The sequence below is a fragment of the Fringilla coelebs genome (genome assembly GCF_963513975.1).
Source record: "Fringilla coelebs genome assembly, chromosome: 19".
NCBI classification, from domain to species: domain Eukaryota; kingdom Metazoa; phylum Chordata; class Aves; order Passeriformes; family Fringillidae; genus Fringilla; species Fringilla coelebs.
The window spans coordinates 8,423,752-8,444,505 of NC_140045.1; the positions used below are offsets into that span (position 1 = coordinate 8,423,752).

A 20,754-nucleotide genomic window follows, 5' to 3' on the forward strand; every position below is an offset into this window, starting at 1 on the left:
ACTTAAAATGGACTCTGGATATATAATAATATTGATATCCCTTAGCATATTTAACAATGCTTGTCTCTCTCTCTCCTTTTTTGTTTGAGATTCAAGTAATACATTTCTTTTTCTCCCAAGCTGTGGTGTGCTGTAGGGGTGAACCTGTCAGGAGGGAAGACACGAGATGGAGGATCTGTGGTTGGTGCCAGCGTGTTCTACAGTGATGTGACTGGTGTGGATGCAGATGGCAACAAGCCGCAAACAGGATCCCAGAGTAGTTTAGATAAACTAGATCAAGAGCTCAAGGTAAGGTCGCTGCAAGGCACATTTAATAAATTATATAGTTATACACCTTTACTGTGTAACAATAGAGTACTAAAGTATTTTCTGATCAGGTTCATTGGTAACAAATAGAGTTTTCTTGGTTAGTGATTAGCCCAGGATGTTTGGGTTATTGAATCCAACTATTAAATACTTTTGAATCTTCCCTTGCTGGCAAATCTCAGGAGCAAATAAATTTTACATCAAAATGATGTACTGCTTATACCAGTGCTACCTCCTTTAAAAACCATTTGTGACAGACCTGCTTATGTTCTAACTGCCATGAATGGAATTCATATTAAGGTTATAAAAACAGTCTAAATTTTCAAGTGCTTTGGGATATCACATTAACCTGTGGTGATACTGAGTATGGCAGTTGGCATGTCAATAATATTTTTATTTTATACTGGTCTAACTGTATAATTATGCAGTGTAATTATACTATTTTATGTATTTTTAATAGAAGTATGAAATATGAGGGAGCTTTATACTTCAGATACATAAAGAACAAGTAACTACATGTAGTTTTACAATGGCATTGAAGATACACAAACATGTGGGAAGTTAAGTATATTTCTGTAGGTGTAAATGTAAGACCATAAAAGATCAAATGTAGTAATTCTATTCTTGTCCCCCTTTTTATTGTTCATTTCTGCCTTTGTTCTCCTTCAGGATCAGCAGAAGGAACTGAAACACCAGGAAGAATTATCCAGTCTAGTTTGGATCTGTACTAGCACACATTCTGCTACAAAAGTTATCATTATTGATGCAAACCAACCAGGGAATATTCTGGACAGTTTCATAGTTTGCAATTCTCACGTGCTTTGTATTGCCAGTGTGCCAGGTAAACACTTGGGCTGGTTCAGCTCCTGCTTTTTTTAACTGATTCTTATTCAATTTTTCATAGGCAGTGAAAACTCACAGGTTTGTTACTTAGTATGGTGAAAAGTTACTGTAACAGAGCAATAAGAAAGTGGTTAGTTGTACATTAAACTACAGCATTTTTACCTATGGTTTCACTCTTTAGTTGGCTGTTGACTTACATGAACGGAAAATCAGATGTCAGCAGCCAAGGGGGACTCTTTTGTTTGATGTACTATAAACTCTGCGACAGTGTCGATATTTCATGGAATTGTGAACATCACAAAAAGAATAATATGTTTGTTGCTTTTTTGACTTCTTCAGCCTCTTGAAGATAAGCAAGCTCCCTGCAGAGGGAATCTTTTCTGCATTTGAGTGTATTTTAAGTCTTGAAAGTGTAAGAGGATGGGACATGAGAAAAAGTTTTTCTTCCAGAACCAGGGCTCTATTGTACCTAAATTCTTCATAAAGATATAGTTAGGTGCCCTTGTGTACCTGCACTGTTATGAAATCTGATTTTAGAAGAAGATATAATTAAAATTGAAATAAACTATTTGGAAAGCTGCAGATTGAAATAGAGTGAATGACATTGTAGTGCAGCATATGTCAATCTTGCTTTTGTTTTGTGAGCTTTGTGACAGCATCTTCCACATTTGCTGATTGTGTGAAACTAACCTTGTAGATAGGATCTGTCTGCATGCTTAATCTCTGGAGATCTCATTGAGTTTGAAGCTTAGTTATTAGATAGAGAAGTGATTCGGCTTTATCCCTATGAAAAACACTCAGTGACAGGTTCCAAGGGAATGGCCTGAAGTTGTGTCAGGGGAGGTTTAGTCTTGATATCAGGAAAAGATTCTTCCCCAGGGGATGATAGGGCACTGAAAGGGCTCCCCAGGGCAGTGGTCATGACACCAAGGCTGCCAGAGCTCCAGGAGCATTTGGATAATGCTCTGAGACAAAGGGTGGGATTGCTGGGTGTCTGTGCAGGGCCAGGAGTTGGACTGGATATTTGTGAGTCCCTTCCAGCTCAGGATATTATGTTATTCTGAGTTTAATCTCTTTCAGGGGCAAGAGAAACAGACTACCCTGCAGGAGAAGAAGGGTCCCAGGAAGCAGATTCCAGCCAAGTGGACAAATCCTCCCTGTGTGGCAGTATGACCAGCAACAGCTCTGCTGAGACTGACAGCCTGCTGGGGGGAATCACTGTGGTGGGCTGCACTGCTGAGGGTCTTACGGGGGCTCCTGGTGCCCATGACACCAATGGGGCCTCACCTGTGGCAGAGAAACAGTCAGGTATGTGATAAACACTATAGGTGTGTCAGGGCTGGCCAAACACCTCGAGATGCAGCTGGAAATAAGTGGTGCAATTACTGAGGTTAACAGCATGTAAGCTGTGATAACAAACTCTCTGTAAATCTGTAAATTGTAGCTGAAAAAGTGGTGGAAGTGACATGAAATGGGAATTGGAAGCTGCTTCTTGTATGTACTTTTGATAGAATTCTTGTGTTCTAGAGAGAGACTTTTATGTAGTATTTGAAATGCAGATCTTGCCAGAGTGTGACTAAAATAAATGCCTTGGATTTTGTCAAGTCTTAATAGAGATTTAAATGAAACTGATTATTTTGTAGACATTCATACTTTTTTTTGTCATATGGCCTGCAGAGCCTATATGGTGATATGATTGTCAATGGATATGTGGTGGTTGGCCTTGTTTACTGCTGTCCTAGTTAATAATTTAATGGCCAGTCTGAGCCATCTGGCCGATTCTTAAAAGTGCATTTGACGTTTGTTTATACAGTGCCACCTGATAAAATTTGGGCATTTCTGATGTGATGTTTTTTGTTTCTGATGTGGAAATTGTAGCTGTCTGGCTATAACAGCTATTCACTTCAGTTTTAAGTATCAAGTTCTGGCTGTTTTAAACAATAGCAAATTCTATCGCAGTTGTTAAAAAGTTTTTCAAATTTGTTTGTTTCATAGATATTGCAGCTGAAAATAATTCAGTAGATGAGAACATTCCAACGGCAGAGGAGGCAACAGAAGCAACAGAAGTCAATGCAGGGACAGGAGAAGACACAGCTGATATTGCACAAACTGGCATCTACACAGAGCATGTCTTTACAGATCCCTTGGGAGTACAGCATACAACAGGGGCATCTCCGGTGTATCAGCCTAAGTACCTAGTCTCAGGCCTCGTACCTCTTAAAATGTATTTTTAAAAAGTATAACATTTGTAGGCACATAGCATGGAGACAAAATGATTACTTTTTTACCTTTTTAAGTGTGTTGAAGTTCATATAAGTAGTCTTGGTATAAGACTGTGCTTTGTGACTCTCTTCTGCCATTCCCCAGAGGTAATAATACTGACAGGTTTGAATGGAACCTAGTTTTCCCTGTAAAAGTAAATGTACACTTGAAGAAATTAATGGTTATTGAGGTTTTCATCTGTATTGTACTTTCATGTGTGGTTACTGTGTTTTTAAACATCTCATGTACTTAAAAAGCCAGTGTAGGAACTCTCAATTGTGAAGTAAAACACCTGGCTTGTAGCCTGAGTAATCTGTGCACTTCATTAAATGTATTTTAACTGGTGTTTTTTCTAGTACTGAGTCAGAGTTATATAAGGATGTTGCAGTTCTGCCAAGCGAGCAAGATCTAGTGAGAGAAGAAGCACAGAAAATGAGTAGCCTTTTACCAACCATGTGGCTTGGAGCACAGAATGGATGGTAAGGAAGTGCTAATCTTGTTATATTTATTTATAATCATTACTTTAAACTTGCTTCTTGTGCCTACAGGCCTGAAACCGTCTCAAGTCAAGATTAAGCACAGGATGATCTCAAGAGAGCCAAAACCTTGAATGCTTTGCTGTAGTTTTTAGGCATTTCAGAATTCAAAGGAAGTATTGTAGGTGATTAGCAAGTCCTGTTTTGTTAGATAACGCTTCATCTGCAGAGAGGTTCTGGGGTTTTTTTGTATTCAAAGAAATTATGGTCTGTTAATTACATACCTTTCAATATTTTAGTATGCTATAAAAATGTATTGTAATTTTTACTGCAGATGGATCTGCAAGGGAGTTTGTAATGCTTTAGGTCTCTGAAAAAGCCATTCTGCTGCTCATGTAGTTCTTCCTTTCAGTGTACACATAATTTCCAGTGGAAGATTAAAATTTGTTTTCCCTTTGATTGTGGATTTCAGTTTATAAGGGTTTTGCTTGTGGTTGTTTTTGTCTGGTAGTGCTTTTAATCCCTCCTGATTTGTCTTTGCAGCCTGTATGTTCATTCATCAGTGGCCCAGTGGAGGAAATGTGTTCATGCCATTAAACTTAAAGATTCTATTCTCAGTATTGTGTAAGTCCTGAAAGAATGTCATGTAAATCATAATGAATTTCTGTTAAAATACTTTCCAAAGTAGTTTTATATTTCCTCCTCAGATATTGGGAATGTCAATTGCCATAACTGCCTGCATGCTCTTTGAGGGACAGTGGAAAACTTCTAGGGAGTAAGGAAAATAAAAGGAATCTTGGACCTGTTGGAAATACATAGCCCAAAGGATGAGCTGTAGCTATGCAAAACAGTTATGGGTTGCTACTTTTGCTATTTTCTTCAGGCATTGTAACCAGATATATTTCAATCTCTCTGAACTGGATTTTGATCCCTTGTTACATCCCTTCTCTTGAGCTATATTGTAGAAATCAAAACACTGGGGCTAATAAAAAAATGACTGTAAAAAATATGCTGAAAAATGAAATATTTATACCTAGTTTAAACTTGCTTTCTGAGCAGAGCAGTCTAACAGAGTGTGTTGTTGTGCCTCCTTTTTCCTCAGACATGTCAAAGGAATAGTCTTGGTTGCACTGGCAGATGGGACGCTTGCGATCTTTCACCGGGGAGTTGGTAAGGTTCTGTTGCATCTGGAAAGGGGAATTTTCAACAGTTGTTAGGAAAGAAATAAATGTGCCATTTATAAGTAATGTTTGATAATGTATTCCCCATTGACCTTTTTCTGAGTTGTCATGAGAAATATTTCTTGTTATTTCAGTTGCAGATTCAAGTTCTGTTTTTGCACTGTTGTGGTGCATTCATGGAGTATTTTCTTACTCTGAAATGGAGAATGGGATAGATCTGCTAAATAGGGAAAAGCCATCTGAAAGTCTGCTTTACCATCTCTCTTGCATTTTCATTATGCTCAATAGTCATGTCTTCTGTTTTATTAATGATAAAAATTGTGTCTGGGCAAGTCCTCCAATGAGAATTTTGTAAGCATGCCTTCAGAATTTCTGCCCAAACTGCTCCTGAACCAGCTTCCTTCTTCACCCTCTAGAAATAGGACCTGGAGGGGAAGGTCTTATTATGAGTAACTGAAACTTGTCTATTAGCTTGTTTTTTCCACCCTATTCATTTCATCTTTCCCTTGTGATGCTTAAATCCTTGTGCTCAGCATTTAAAAGATTTTAAAAGGTTTCACAACACTAATGCAAATACTGGAAAAGATGCAGCTGGGATTAAGTTGTTTTAAGTGGTTTTTGTTTTGTTTATTTTTTTAAAACTCACTGCAGTAGTTTACAATACCTAAGCCTCTCTAGTGAATATCATTGATGATCTGTGGCCTTAGTTCAGTCTACAGAAGATTTTTAATTGGTGTTGAATGATGAAATTTAGTATGTTTTTAGTAGATTTCAGGTGCCTTTTTTAAGATCTTGCTGCATATTTTAAAAAAATCTGCACTGGCCAGCACTTCTATGTTCAGCCAAGCAGCAGGTGCCTGGTGCTGTGTGGGAAGCTGTTTGTTTTCAGAGGTACTGGTCCTAGTCAAGCAGAGCCTGTAGCACAGGGTAACCTGCTGATTTAAAAATGTTTTGATGGATTTTTAACCTGAATCATTGTCCAACTTTATTTTTTAGAAAAGGTAACATTTGGGATGTTAGTTGCTGTTTTTTTAATGAGGAGCCTAGCCATAAACTTGTACAGATTTACCCAGATTATTACAATCTTTTAAAAAATTAGACTTTTAAGATAGTTGCTTGTACTTCTAAATTTTCCTTAAACTAAACCTCAGGTTCCTGTGCATTTTACTTTTTTTCTTCCTGTTTTTGCAGATGGTCAGTGGGATTTGTCAAACTATCACCTTTTGGACCTGGGCCGGCCGCACCACTCCATCCGGTGCATGACCGTGGTACATGACAAGGTCTGGTGTGGCTACAGGAACAAAATCTATGTTGTTCAGCCAAAGGCCATGAAAATAGAGGTAAGTTCCAATGGTGATTAAAATAGTTAAATGTTGTGTTTTATTGCTGCAGCTCAGACTCCAAAGTAACTCCAGAAACATCTGTTTTCATCAGTATGGAAACAGGCTACCTAGCAAATTTGTTTTACTAAATAGTAGTTTTGGAAGACTTAAAGCTATGATGATTCAGTTCTCACTTATTGAAACCAGTTTTTGAGAGATTTAGTTCTCCACTTCTGACTGGCCAGAAACTGGAAACTGTGCTTGTGCAGAGCTTGTAAGGCCAGCTTCCAGCTTATTCTGTGTGCCTCATTTTGTTCACCCATGTGCAGAGGTTGTAAGTGTTAATTTGGAATGTACTTTTCTTCCAGTTAGAGAATAGTTTATGCAAGGTGTGTGAGCTGGTGTTTTGTCTGCAGTGTTTAGTCTGTCATCTCAGGAGCAGAAAGTGGCTGAGGTTTCTGCAAGCCTTGAGCAATATAAGTGCTTCAGCTCCTGAGACATGAGCCAGGCCTTTGAAGGTGACTGCTCCGCTCTTCCGAAAATATCAATCACTCAATAACCTGTTTTTGTGAAGAAGACTATAAATATATACGGGAAAACTGAAATGAAGTTCATATAAAAGTGAAATTGATTGTTTTGCTGGTGGATAAGTGTGTATTTTGCACAAGGTGGGGTTGTTTATGAGTCAGTCAAGATGGAACAAGGAAGAAAGACATTTTTTGGGCGCATGTACCTTGTGCTATGGCAGCAGGATCTCAGACCAAAAAGGCTTCAAGTTCAAGGGAGACAGAAGCTTGAGCAGGATGGGATGAGATGTGTAAATGAAGACCAAGTAGGAAATTACAGCTTTGAGATCACACTCAGGGAAGGGAAGCAATTTTAGAGCACCACATGCTATTTGTAACTGAGCTAAACACTGTCTGTGATCTTGCAAATCAGAGGGTTGTGCTTGATTGAATTTGCCAGTTCAGACTGTATGAGAGTAACAGAGAAACCTTTCTTACTCTTCCATTTGTTTTACCTTCTGATTTGAACCCCAATGTTTCATAGAAGTCCTTTGATGCCCACCCAAGGAGGGAGAGCCAAGTGAGGCAGCTGGCATGGGTGGGGGATGGGGTATGGGTGTCCATCCGCCTGGACTCCACCCTGCGCCTCTACCACGCCCACACCTATCAGCACCTGCAGGACGTGGACATTGAGCCCTATGTAAGCAAAATGCTTGGTAAGTTCCCAGGAAAAACTGGTGTGTTCCTGCTGTCTGCAGCTTCCTTTTCCTACTAGAGATCAGGCAGTTCTTACTGCAGATTTGTGGTAAAGGTGGGTGGAAAGGCCAGTTAAAATCAGTTTGTGCAAACTTGAGTCTGGAAGTAGAAGCCTAAGTCAGTCTGTGAAGCATGATGGGGGTGATGGGTCATCTGTTACAGTCTGTTGACCTTACCTGGTGTGTAAAGTGTCCTCGAAAACTCATAACTAATGAGGAAAGTAGTGGTTGAGTTGGGCAGGCACCAATAGAGACACTACAATCTTTCTCTTTTTCTATACTGATACAACTTTTCATAGCAAAAAATGAGAAGAATCCATTACCTGCTTGGAAAAATTGCCTAATTTTAAAAAAAAACCAACCTTCAAGATAGGAAATTTTTATTGCTGTTGAACTTAGTAAGCTCTGGGAAATCCTTCACAAGTCACTGCTGTGCATTGCACATGGCTGGTGTCAGCCTTGTGCTCCCCTCATCCTGCTAACAAATGAGAAATTAATTTTAATGGATTACAAATACTGTCTTATATCTGTAAACACACTTTGTTTGTTTTAAAAGCTGGTAAGCCCCAAAAAGATTTTACTGTGCAGCATTAAGGACCTTTTTTGCTTTCTCATAGCTAATGTTAGACTCTTGAAACATAGGTTCTCAATTTAATTACAGTGTCGTACCCTTCTAGGTTATCTTTACAACTTAAAAGTGCTCCTCTACTTTGTTTCTGTCAAAAGTGGGAGGGAATTACTTGTCTGTGTGATTTGGGAGTTGGATTTTAGATTCTCTGTTGTAGAACTAAAATTATTCTTGCTCATAATTTTTGATGAAAAGTGTCTTTTGTTTTTAGGTACTGGTAAACTGGGATTCTCATTTGTGAGAATCACAGCACTTATGGTGTCTTGTAATCGTTTATGGGTAGGAACAGGAAATGGTGTCATCATCTCCATTCCATTAACAGAAAGTAAGTAAAATATTAATGAATAGTACTGTGCAATATGCTGTAGGCATAAAAAAAAGAGCATTAAACACCATTCAGATGCTTGCTAATGGATAGAAAGCTTCATTGCCAGCTCTGACTCTTTCAGGTTTGTAACAGTTGAGGCCTGTGTGATGTTTAGCACCTGTATCTGTGCATGTGGTGAAAATTACCCTGAGAAAATAATACATCTCCAGAATCTCCTGTACTGCCATTTGAGCAGAGTTGGCTTGAATCAAAGGGACGCTTTGAAGCCTTAGAGGTGTTCTGAGCATTAAGAGCATTGATAGACGTTTATTGCTTATACAGGGCATCATTAGTTTTCTTATTAATGTTATTTTTGATTGCCATGTGATCACAAAATACATTTCTCTTTGATTTGAGCATGTTGTTGTTACTAATACAATTTGATTTGCTTTAATTTTTGAGAATTCATCTCAAAGTGGGTATACAGGACTGGAACAGAAATAGCACAGACTGCTTTAAAGGACACGTTCAGAGTTATAGGGGCTGTAAATACATTCAAACAGGGCACTAACATCCAGGTCAAATTCCAATCATGTAAATCTTGGTTTTTGCTTCATAACAGACCCCAGACTCTTGTCATAGGCTGAAACTAATTGAGGGCAGTTGAATCTCAGGAGAAAATAACAGCTCAAGGGCAAACCAAATTTTAAATAGGTAAAGCTTGGGAAGGATCTCTGTGTAAATTGATTGCATTTAAACAACAACCAAAAAAAAAGCCTCAACACTTGTGCCTGAGACTAATGTTATAACAGGTGGACAGAAATTTCAGAAAATAAAATGCAGACCTATGATAGTCCTAACTGTACTGTTGTTACTTAGAACATACTGCAGTCTGACAGGTGGAGTTTTAGGGTGATTTAATAGTGAAAACTCTTCATGTTGTATCTGCTTTGTTGAACAGCAAACATACGCATTGTTTCTCATGTTCCATTGCATTGTCCATCCATTCAGTAACTGTCTTTTTTTTTTGCATGAATGTACTGAGGAAGGACAGGCTTCCTGTCATGGATTTTGAGACACTTTAAATCATGCTTTCAAAAATTATAGCTCTTCATTTGCATCAAGCTTAAATTAATGTTTCCAGTGGACTTTGTTTTAAACCACAAGTCAATGTGAAGAAATCCCTATTAAAGCTGTTCAGTTGCATTTCATTTCTGTTGGTTGGTTGTGGGTCAGCCTTTTGGGGGTAGCCTGATAGTGGGGCTGAGAACCCTGGTGAGAAATATTAATAAAGCAGTCACATCCTTGCATAAGCAGTGGCATCTCCCAATCCCCTGGGTCCTAGTAGCAGGGCAGCAGATGATGTTCCAAAAGGCTACTTGAAAACATGAGTCATTCTGTATTATTCTGGAGCCTCCTGCCAAGGAAAGAGAGAAAGGGGAAACTTTTCTAATCAATAATAAACTTAAAAATACGTGACAGTGCTTTTGTGGTCTATTTTGTACTGAAACTTCTATAGTAAGATGCTATTCTTTGTGACTTTTGATCAAATCTTCTGTAATTAAATATCTATTGGTTTTTTTAGGAGCAAAAATTTTAAGCTCTACCTTATCAAAAACCAAAAGATGAGCGGTGGGTTCTCATTAATCCTTCTCCTCTACTGTCATACCTATCCATTTCCCCTTTCCTCCTTTCTCACTAGCTGTAATCCTCCACCAGGGACGTTTACTGGGGCTGCGGGGTAAGTGCAGATCCTGAACCAAAACCTACTTTCAGGCTTATAATAGCCACTTTGAGGCTGTTTCCCACTCCTTATAGATTTACCCTTTGTATGTTCCTAAATGTTTTTCCACTTGCAGTTACTGCATTGCAGCAGTTTTATGTTTGCTAAATGGCCACCAATCTGCTCAGCAGTTTAGCATATCATCCTGTGTTGCAGCTGAACTCTCATATAGACTTTCTCTTCCGGCCAATGTGATATCACATCTTATAACTTTGTCATTAATCCACATCATTTGCTGTCTTGTTACAAATCACTGTTTCTTTCACTACTTTGATAGTCTTTGGAATGGAGATGTCTTGTATGTCTAGCATGAGTACTTCTCTGGTTTAAAACTTCACAGTAAAATGTAGATGTAGAATGATTATAGGGTAGCTCTTTCATGCCCACAGGTGGCTGTTCCTAGACAATTTTTGCTGGCAAGGGCATACATTATGATTAGTTGGAATGAAACTGTCTTTAATTACATGTTTAAGTACATGGAATTTGCTCATACTGAAACACATTAGAGGTACTTATTTTCTATGAAAGATAGTCCTGTCACAAATTATTTTTTCCCAAAAGTAGGATATTGAAATCTGGTGTATATGCTAGACTAATAAGAATCCTACTCCATTTTCTGATGTACTTAAAATAACGAAGCATGCAATCTTTTTCTTTCCAGCTCTGTCTTGAATTGGCATTGCTGCCCTCCTGTTTCATTTTTATCTAAGTTGGCTTTAGCTCTTAGATGGTATCATAAGGTTTCTTAACAAATAACCACTTCAGCAATTTGTGTTTTGAGGTAGAAAACAACCTCTTCTTTTACAGCCAATAAATCAGCAGCAGGCTCTGGAAACCGTCCGGGGAGTGTGATCCGTGTGTATGGAGATGAGCACAGTGACAAAGTGACTCCAGGGACATTCATCCCCTACTGTTCCATGGCGCACGCACAGCTCTGCTTCCATGGCCACCGGGATGCTGTGAAATTCTTTGTTGCAGTACCAGGTGAGGTTCTGTTGCCACCTTCAAAAGAGGTGGGGTTTTTTTGTTAGGATTTTTTGTTTGTTGTTTTTTCCTTCATTCACTTAGTTAAACAAGGTGCTTAGTCAAAGATAGCAAGAGTACTCTCAGAAACAATGTATTGTATTTTAATTAAAAGCCTTGTCTGATTGCTAAGTACAGCCCTGTTTAATAGGAAGAAAAGGGCTTGATCACATGCAAGGACTTTGTTTCCTTCTGTGAAAAGGTGCTGTGCTAAGTGAGCACTTGCCTGTTAAGAAGGCATTCAACTGCTTTAGGCATTGTCATCTAATGACCAAGCTCAGAAGTTTTTACTCTGAGGTAAGGTGTAAAAAAGTGTTCTGTTTTTCACCCAGGTCAGGTTGTTTGCCCTCAGAGTAGTGGTGGAACAGATGTAACAGCTGATAAACAAGCCCAGGAGTCCTTGAACCAGAGTCCCTTAAAATCAATGTTGGTGATAAGCGGTGGAGAAGGATACATTGACTTCAGAATGGGTAAGAAATCTGAGCTTTAAATGAGTCGTACTTCATACTGAAAGGGTATTAACCACATAATAACTGCTGCTGTAATTGCAGTGAGTGCATTTAATTGCAGTGAGTGCATTTGTGTGGTCAGTATATATACAGTCTTTATCATAAACTGCAGGGGTAGAAGTATTTTTATTCTGACACACACCTTCAGCTTCTCCTCCTCCTCCTCCTAATAAACCATGACCTTTGGGATGTGAGAAATGATGCTCACTTTTAAAATTTCAAAGGTTTAATAAACCTTGTTGTATTTAACAAAAATACAACAAAAGGACTAAATAAGGAAAAAATAGAGCACTGGGAGCAAAGGACTCAATCACCATGTGCTTGCTTACAAAATGGATGCTCTGCCTTTTATACCTCTAGCTCCTCCCAAAGTCTCATCAGTCATCTCCTTCTTTGCTGTCTAATGGTGGAGTTCACTTTCTTACATCTTGATTGGAGATCAGGTGTTACCGTAGTAACAGGCCGCCCCTCCCCAAACGCCCCAACTACCAAGGCCATCCCCATGCAAGGGAGAGGACATATTACAGTAACATAACTATACATCTATAAAATTTCTCTTAACATACACGTAACATTTACCCCTTAATTGTGAGAGTCAACCATCTAATTACTCATCTATAACAGGAATAACTGTGTGAGAAGGTTTATTTGAAACTCTGCTTTGGAGTCATGTACCACCTTCCTGTTTATGCTTTCAGTCTTGCTTTGGCAGGTTAATCTTCTGTCTCAAGCTGCTGAAAAACATGTCCTTACTTACTTAAATATGCAGACTGACTGAAAACAAGTCATGTTAAGTGAAGAATACTCAGTGTAAAATTTAGTAATTTTTGAGTGGGAAAGTAGATCGCTTATCTCTGCATGCCCATCGTATTTGATCACTGCTTTTCTTGGGTGGCAGTTTGGCATGATCTAGCCCATAAAATATTTATTGTGTAAACATGTTATCTTCTTTTTAATTGAACTGTTTGGGGAAATAAAGTGAGAGCTGTTGTGATTCTGTGCTATAAATCTGCAGCCGGAGACCTTGACAAAAAGTGGATAAAAAGGTGTCAGAACTCTTAGACCTGCCTTTGACTTTTTGCCTAAATCTTTCAAAACCAACCAAACAGCACAACAACCCACCATTACAAAGGAAAACCCAGGAAGGCCGTTCCAAATCCTGTCATCCCACTAATCAGTGACAAGCAGGTTCCTGGGGTGACCGTTTTGGAAATCTGTGGGAGGCAGGACTGGACACAGTTCTGTGCCACAGTGCAGTGAGGGCTCAAGTGCTGCAGTCACTCAGGGCAGCTGGAACAGCCATATTCCAAATGCTCGTTTTCCTCTCCCTGTGGCATGTTGGCAAAGCCATGAGCTGAGTGCCAGTGCTGCCTTAGCCCAGCCAGTGCCACATGAGCCTAGCAAACTTAGGGGGTTTGAGGTTACTCTGTGTTTAGCTCCCTCAGCCCTCCAAAGGAGTCTAACCAGAACACCAGCCAAAATTTGATTTGGGACCTTCCTGAGGTGTAGGCTAGTTCCTGTTTCCTGTGATTAAAGTGACCTTCTGCATTGATGGTCCTGGCTGTCCATGTGCAGTTCAGTGTCACCTTTGGTCCCAGTCAGCTGCTGTCACCCAGAGTTCAGGTGCAGCTACAAAACTGCTCTTCCTTTTGAAGAGCAATAATGGAGAACATGCTCAAGGCTGTCTTTGCCACTATGGGCAGAGTTGTGACAAGCTGGAATAACTGGCACAGGAGGAAAGAGCGGGAAAGATTGACCATAGACATGAATGTTGTGTTGTCTCACGTGTGCTCAATTGCAGCTCTTGTCCCAGAGCATTTATATGTTTGGGTTTGTCCCAGAACACTTTGTAGTGTCAAAACCATCTCTATGTCTGCCTGGTAGTTTGCAGATTAGGTTTCTCTACATTTAAGAGTTATAAGTAATGAAAGATGTAGAATATCAATACTTATGAAACTGCCATTATTTTTTGGGCTAGAAGTAAAGAATATCGCCAGCAGAACGCTGGGCTCTGAGATAATTATGCAACACACTCTGTTTACATTCACAGACTTTAATATGTTTTTATATCAGCATATGGCGACACTGTCTTTTTAGCGTTTTTTCTTGTCTTGCTGCATGTGTTGTTGATGCTATTCTGGTTATTGACTGCCTCAACCAAAGCTGTTTTGTTCCAGGTGATGAAGGAGGAGAATCTGAACTCCTGGGAGAAGCTCTACCACTAGAACCTTCTGTAGCCAAAGCTGAGAGGAGTCACTTGATAGTGTGGCAAGTCATGTGTGGCAGTGAGTGAGCCTGTAGGATGCAGTTGGAGACCTTAAAAATGGTGTGTGGGGGGGGAGGGGGGAAGCAAAAAAAACAAAAAAAAAAAAAAGCTTCTGCATGTTTTTTTTATTTTGTGAACCTGTTCCACTACATGATGTTGAAGCATTTCTTTACTGTTTAACTTTATATTGAAACCTGTCATACTTTAGCTATACAGGAATTAGCTTGTGCTGTTTTACTGCACCCGTGTTAAATGGAACAGTGTGAGAGGAAATAAGATGTTTCTCCAGCTTGTGTGCACACCACAGTGAGCAGCTGATACAGTTTTACTGTACCACAGCAGTCTCATGTGTTCACTTCTTTGGTAGTGTCACTTGAGTTCAGCTTTGTTCCAACTGAGCTTCATTTCACTGTATAATGCATTGGGTAAAACAGCAAAGTTATTCCCAGAGTATGAAAAAAATGGGCAAATTAAAAGATGGATTATTAAGACTCATCCAAATACTCAGTGAGGGCTAAAGCAAACTGTATATTTCATCTTTTGTTTTCAAAACTGGAAACTCTTGCTCATATGGTATACACGGTTTAATTTGTTACATTCTTTAGAATTTGTGGGGGGAAAGAGGAGGCTGTATAGGAATTAAAATGAAAATATTTAAATAAAATCATATTTTCACTATTGAACCTTAAAGTTTGACAACTGCTGCCCTCAGTAATGAGCAATTTTGAGCATAATGTTTTTTGAGTATAGTGTTCCATCTCCCTGACATGGAACAACTCTGTTTCTGAAGGGTATTCTTAGGTTGATATAAATTGGAAAATAACTGTAAAATTCTCAGACAGGGGATATGTTTTGTTCTTTTCTTAATCCCTTATGTCCTAAGCACTTAGAATGATCTTCTCTGCCTAACTGTTCAAACTCATAAGGCACTATGTGTGTGAAGGTTGGAGACCTCAATTAGAGCATGAGAAAAGACTGAGAGTGTACAGGAAAAAAACCAGATTCTGCACAAGTGAGATCATAAAGGTGATGCCTGAGGCATCAAAGGAAGTGTAGTTCCAGATAATTAGGTACAAATTGTATTTTTTTTGTAGCTCCATATCCCAGTTTAGTTAAAAAAAATAAATAATTCAGCAACAATATTATCCGGTAACACAATGACAGAGAAAATTACGGAAAGTCAAGAGACTAATCTTAGGCTGACATTCTGTCTACTCACCATCTTTTTTTTAACCCTAAATGTGAGTTTAAAACTGTCTTCCTTTTACATTGAAATTTCTGCATTAGTATCAGACCTAAGTTAAACACTCATGATTTCTGTACTTCAGAAGATTTAAAAATCCAGATTTGCTCTTTAATTTAGTCTCTGGAAAGTAAGTTTTGAGGGGTTTTAATAAACATCCAGCATTTACCCGCAAAAGGCTGGAGCTGTTCAGATTAGCAGAGAAATTTAGTAACTTGATTATATGAGAGAACTGAACAGTTTCAGAGGAGTAAATATAGTAACACTTTTTTAAAACTGCCTAAACATTTTTATGCAATAGGAGCAGTTCTGGTCTATCAGGCAAACATGTGTTTATATATTTTCTTAATTTTTAAAATGAACACATTTAGCTGAGGTCTATTGTGTAAATATATATTTAGGCAGCTTTTTCAAATGCATATCATAGCTGATAAACCAGAAAATCTCCATTCAGGTCTATTGGTTAGATTTATATCTATAAATACTTTTTAAGCAACATATTTTGTACACAGCTGTTCCTCTCGTAAATATGTATTTAGGACATGAACTATGTAGTAAAAATCCTTATTAAAGATGTTTAATATCTTGGTAGTATTTTTCTCTTCAGAATGCCAAAAGCAATGAGAGCATGTTGTTCATACTTTGCTTTCCATATTCATCTTGAATGTCACTCTTAAAATACTTTGGCTTAAATATAAAGTCTGGAAGCTTATTAAAAATTATACAAATACCAATTATACAAAAGTAACCTGAGTCAACACACTTAAACCTATTTTAAACCTATAGGCATGTATGCTGAACATGAAGCACATCTGAAGTAGCTGATGGGATGTCTTAAGAAAAATGCTGTCTAAACTTTTACTGTTGTGTAGAATCTTGGCTGTGAGTGGTGCCGTTTCATTGTTTTCCCTGCCATTTTCTTGAATTTATTTTATTTTTCTCTTTGGAAAACACAATCTCCAAAGGTTTTTAGTCACTGGTTGATTGTCACGTTCTCATGTTCTCAGAAGAAAAGCGCACAATTCTGTTCCTTGGTTCTTTGTAGGATTTAATTTGTTGTTAAAGACAAGCTGTTTTCTCTGAGTGGCATTACTGCTCCAACTGGAGCAGTGCAACCTGGCAAGTGTGTACCTGGTCTTTTGCCAAATGGTGCTGGCCCCCCGTGCCATTTTAGCTTCAGTGGGCCAGCCCTTGCGAATATTTCAGAGAGCGATGGATTTCTTCTGTTCAAAAGTGGAAGGGTTTTAAAGCAGACAGTAGTTGAACTATGTAGCACTATGGGTGTAGATAAAGGCATGTGCACTTCTCTCTATTTCTCGTTTAAAAACTTTATCCCCTGTCCTAAGGTACAGTAGATTAACTGGGTCCCTGTTGCCATCACAGTGTGCTGGGCTGTATAAACTCCCCTTAAGGTCACTTTGAAAGGTGAATAAAGCACGCAAATCCCAGGCACTGTGATGACAATACACCCTCAACTCCGTCTCAAGAATGTGTTTATGCATTACACTCATGATTAAAGCATCATATAAATAGGAGCTAATCTCTTGATATCTACAGCTTGTTAATAGTTTGGAAACATTTCGAGCACAAAATATGCAGCACATGACTTGTCTGGGTAAGGATGTTTGCATGGTGAGGGTGAGGCTGCACTGTCCATTCCTTGGGAAGGTCTTCCTGTGCCGGATAGGATCGAGCTGACAGGGCATAGACACTTTATCATAGGCTGCCTTAGTAATAAACAAATGTTTAATCTGTTTTATTATACTAACTGTTCTAAAGAACGTATGTCTTTAAATAATGCTGTGTAACTGAATATTTATTTCCATGTGAGTATTATAAAAGTTACCAAAGGATTAAACCTGACTTAGCACTCTGTAAATGGCCCTGTTGATGCGGGCCTTGTGAAGGCCTTGCTCTGTAAAACAAGACATGGTAAACTCAAATACAGTTCTTCTTTAGGGAAATTAAATGTTCTTTTCTAACAGGGTTATGCCATATTGTAACAACCTATATTGCACCTCAAAGCATTTTTCTATACAATAAATGTATCTCCTGCCCTCTAACAAGATTAAGGTTCCTTTATTAATTTTGTTGATGCACATTTCTCAATCTTTTAAACATATATTTTAAACATTTTATGGTCCGTAATTTTTGAAAGTTTTGTCTGTTGGACACTTTATGCTGAATTTTACCTGCCTCTGTAATCTGAGATGGATTCTACAGCATTAAACTCGCTGTCTGTTAAAACTTGAGGCTTCTTTTCCGTGAGCAGAAGAGCTCATATAGCAGTGTAGTTATTTCAGTATTTATTTCTATTATTGAATCCATGAGGTTCAGAATGTAACTTTGTACATGAAATATATATAAATATGTATATGAAACTTGCATTGGGTCAGTGTGTTCTTTGTAATCTCATGTTAATTTTGCCGAGTTTCGGTGCTATCAGAAGACACAATTTTGGGGATTTTACGCTAATGACAAATATTGTCATTATCAATGATCTGTTTGGGTCAGTCCAGGACTAGTGTTATCCTGCTCTCTTGTAGTGGGCTCAGACAAAAGCTGTGAAGAAAAGCTATGATGTCTGTGCCTCTCTTAATATACAGATCTGGAGGAGATCTGCTTAATGCAGCTCAGATGAAATAGATTATATCAGATGAAATAGATGCTGACACTGAGATTTATTTTTGGAATTGTTTTAGCGGAAATTCATCAGAGCTCAAATCCTTGCTGGTTACTTCATGCTCAGTACAGGAAGTGATGTGCTTTTAAGGCAGAAGAATGAGGACATGGTGACTGCAGAAACAGACCACTTGGCCTGAGCCAGGGTTTCATGTTTTCCCAGCTCACCTGCCCCTTTCTAAGCACATATGTCCCAGCTGTGTGTCCTGATCAGTGTGTCAGGAGTGTCCCCAAGAACCCCTGGCTATTCCCGGGACTGAGGGAGTCCTACTGGGTGTGGAAAGCTGTGCTGGGGACACAAAACCCCCCTCCCCTCCCTGTGAGTGTCACTGCAGGTGCTACTGCTGCCATTGGGCTGGTGAAGGGCTCATGTGAAGTTGTTTAAAACTTCCAGAACAAAATTGCTTCAGATTTGTTTGTGCAAATGCGTGTGCAAACACTGGAATCATCCAATGGATGAGAACCACCAAATGTCCTGTTACCACTGTTGTATCACCTTGAAGCTTTATAAACCTGGTGCTTAACAAACCCACCATAATTTTTGCTTAGTTAGTGGAGTTTTCCTGGAAGATTTGTTTCCTCTCCAGAACATATGTCCTGATGCATTTCCCTCTCCTTACAGTGATGGTTCTGGGGCCATGTCCATTCCCAAGCAGGTCACACACTGCACTGTGCTAAAGCAGAGTGTGTCTGTATTAAAAGGGAAGAAAAATCATAAATCTTCACTCTGGAAATGTTTTAGCTCTTCCAGCAGCCCTGGACCCCCTCTGGTCTGTGCAGAAGCAATTTAATTTTTCAGATCTGGTGAGGAGAGAGATAGAGTTCTGAACTGAGCTAAGGAGTTGTAAGTGGTGTTTGGAGGCTGAAGTTTGAAGCCGTTGGAAATAACAAACCTGTCTGCACTGGGCATGGGATCATGGGAAAAGCATTCCCTGTTTCTGAGGCAGATTTCTAAATAGTTCTCTCAGTTGTATAAGTCTCCTACACCAAGAGGTGTTCAGGGCAGAATACACACACACTATTAAACTTTTTTACTGGGAATGCATTTTTTTACTGGGAAAGCATTTTTACTGGGAATGCTTTTATTGAAAACCACTTTTTTTTCTTGGAAATTAAACCTCAAACTTACTGAGGAAGACTATTTCCCTTTTTCTACAATGGAATAAATAGTAAACCAAAAATTTGGGATTCTTTTTGCCTTCACCTCCCATTTTCAGTGTCCTGTCTTGAGCAATACAGTCTGGAGCTTGTACTGATCATTGTGGTGATCTCTGATTCACAAGTGCTCCTTAATTCTACTGTAGAACAAGCTGTGAGGGGCCTCTGGCCAGGGACCTGGACTAACTCCTGGGGTGGCCTGCAGGACTTGCTGTGAATCTGTGTGGTTACACATCTTTAAAAAAAAAACCTATTTTGAGTGCAAATAGTTTCCTGCTTTTTAAAACACTTCAAGATGATGGCAGGAAGGGAGCTGATGGGAAGAGATGTGGATTGGTGTTTATTACACTCTGCTTGCGCTTCTGGCCAGGTGCAGCAGCAGTCTGAGTTGTGACACAAGATGGTGCTCTTACAATTCAAACACAATGTGGAGCCCGAGAGAAAACTCATTCTGCTTGAGCATTCCCTTCTCCTAGGCTTCCTACAGCAGCCAAGCTTCAGGTTCCCTAAAACAGCTCTCCCAGGTGAAGCTGTTGTGTCTAAGGAAGGACAGAAGAATCCAAGCCACTCAGAATTCAGGAGATGCTCCCCTGCCCTCACCCCTGTAAGTGCTCCAGTTGGGATTTGCCTCTGTCTGCTCTGGAGCTGGGGTCTCCAGTCCAATTCACTTAACATCTGGGAAAGGGAAAGCTTTTCCTTTATTAGAGAAAGGTCCTGCTGGGCACTGGGATAGAGCCAGGCAGGGTGGGGGAGATGAGGTTTCTTGGCACTGCAAGGGCTGAGCAGCTGCTCCCCAGCACTCCCCTTCCTGCTGCTTCTCCAGCCTTCAGGGAAGTTCTGTTCCAGTTGCAGGTGTGATGTTAAAGGCCCCAGTTCTAAACTCATAAGCCAGCAGCAGCTGGGGCTGCAGGGCTGAGAGGGCTGATGCTCCTTACGTCTATCCCAGACCTTCCCCTGCCTACTTCCAGTGCCCAGGGATTTGGGGCATATTTGGGGGTGCTGCCATCTCCTGTTCCTGAATGTTGCTGTGTCCAGGTACCTTTTAGGCTGTCTCAGATTTGGAGCTTAAATGAAGAGGAAAAGGGGAAAAAAAAAAAAAAAAAAAAAAAAATCATGTTGAAAACTTTCCCAGACATCACATCTGCTTTTCACATGCACCTTTCGGCACATGGAGCTGAGATGGGATCAATATCCTGTGTCCCTGAGGCCCTGCCCTGGCTCAGGGCTGGCAGGGATGGAGCTGCCACCAGCTAGGCCCTTTGTGGTAGTGATAGCAGCTTCCTCCCAGTGTGATCCTTAGACTTTCCCAAAGCCTGGTCTGCAGACACAGATCTCAGGGTCTCCCTTTAAAATTAAAATTAAATTTGGCTGATGTTTGCTTTGAGTTCAAGGAAAAAGGGGAGCTGATGGTGCTGCCCTGGGTCAGAACACACATCCTGATGTCCTGGCTGATGGCAGCTGAAAGTAACACCTGGAGGAGGGAGCGGGAGTGTGGGAAGGTGTC

General features: G+C 39.6%; 1 protein-coding gene across 5 annotated transcripts in view; it reads left to right on the forward strand.

The window, feature by feature from the left end:
• SPAG9 (sperm associated antigen 9) overlaps positions 1–17,795 on the forward strand; it is a 63,337-nt gene extending 45,542 nt beyond the window's left edge. Inside the window, exons 17-30 of one of the 5 annotated variants that reach the window (XM_084218270.1) lie at positions 121–288; positions 976–1,147; positions 2,230–2,457; positions 3,145–3,373; positions 3,768–3,890; positions 4,431–4,511; positions 4,990–5,057; positions 6,260–6,408; positions 7,441–7,612; positions 8,491–8,604; positions 10,289–10,327; positions 11,177–11,353; positions 11,725–11,862; positions 14,079–17,795. In XM_084218270.1, the coding sequence (XP_084074396.1) occupies positions 121–288; positions 976–1,147; positions 2,230–2,457; positions 3,145–3,373; positions 3,768–3,890; positions 4,431–4,511; positions 4,990–5,057; positions 6,260–6,408; positions 7,441–7,612; positions 8,491–8,604; positions 10,289–10,327; positions 11,177–11,353; positions 11,725–11,862; positions 14,079–14,194 (1,974 nt within the window). In that variant the 3' untranslated portion in view covers positions 14,195–17,795. The remainder of the gene's footprint in view (positions 1–120; positions 289–975; positions 1,148–2,229; positions 2,458–3,144; positions 3,374–3,767; positions 3,891–4,430; positions 4,512–4,989; positions 5,058–6,259; positions 6,409–7,440; positions 7,613–8,490; positions 8,605–10,288; positions 10,328–11,176; positions 11,354–11,724; positions 11,863–14,078) is intronic. The other 4 variants (XM_084218271.1, XM_084218272.1, XM_084218273.1 and 1 more) reach the window with 4 other exon arrangements.
• The last annotated feature ends 2,959 nt before the right edge of the window (positions 17,796–20,754 follow it).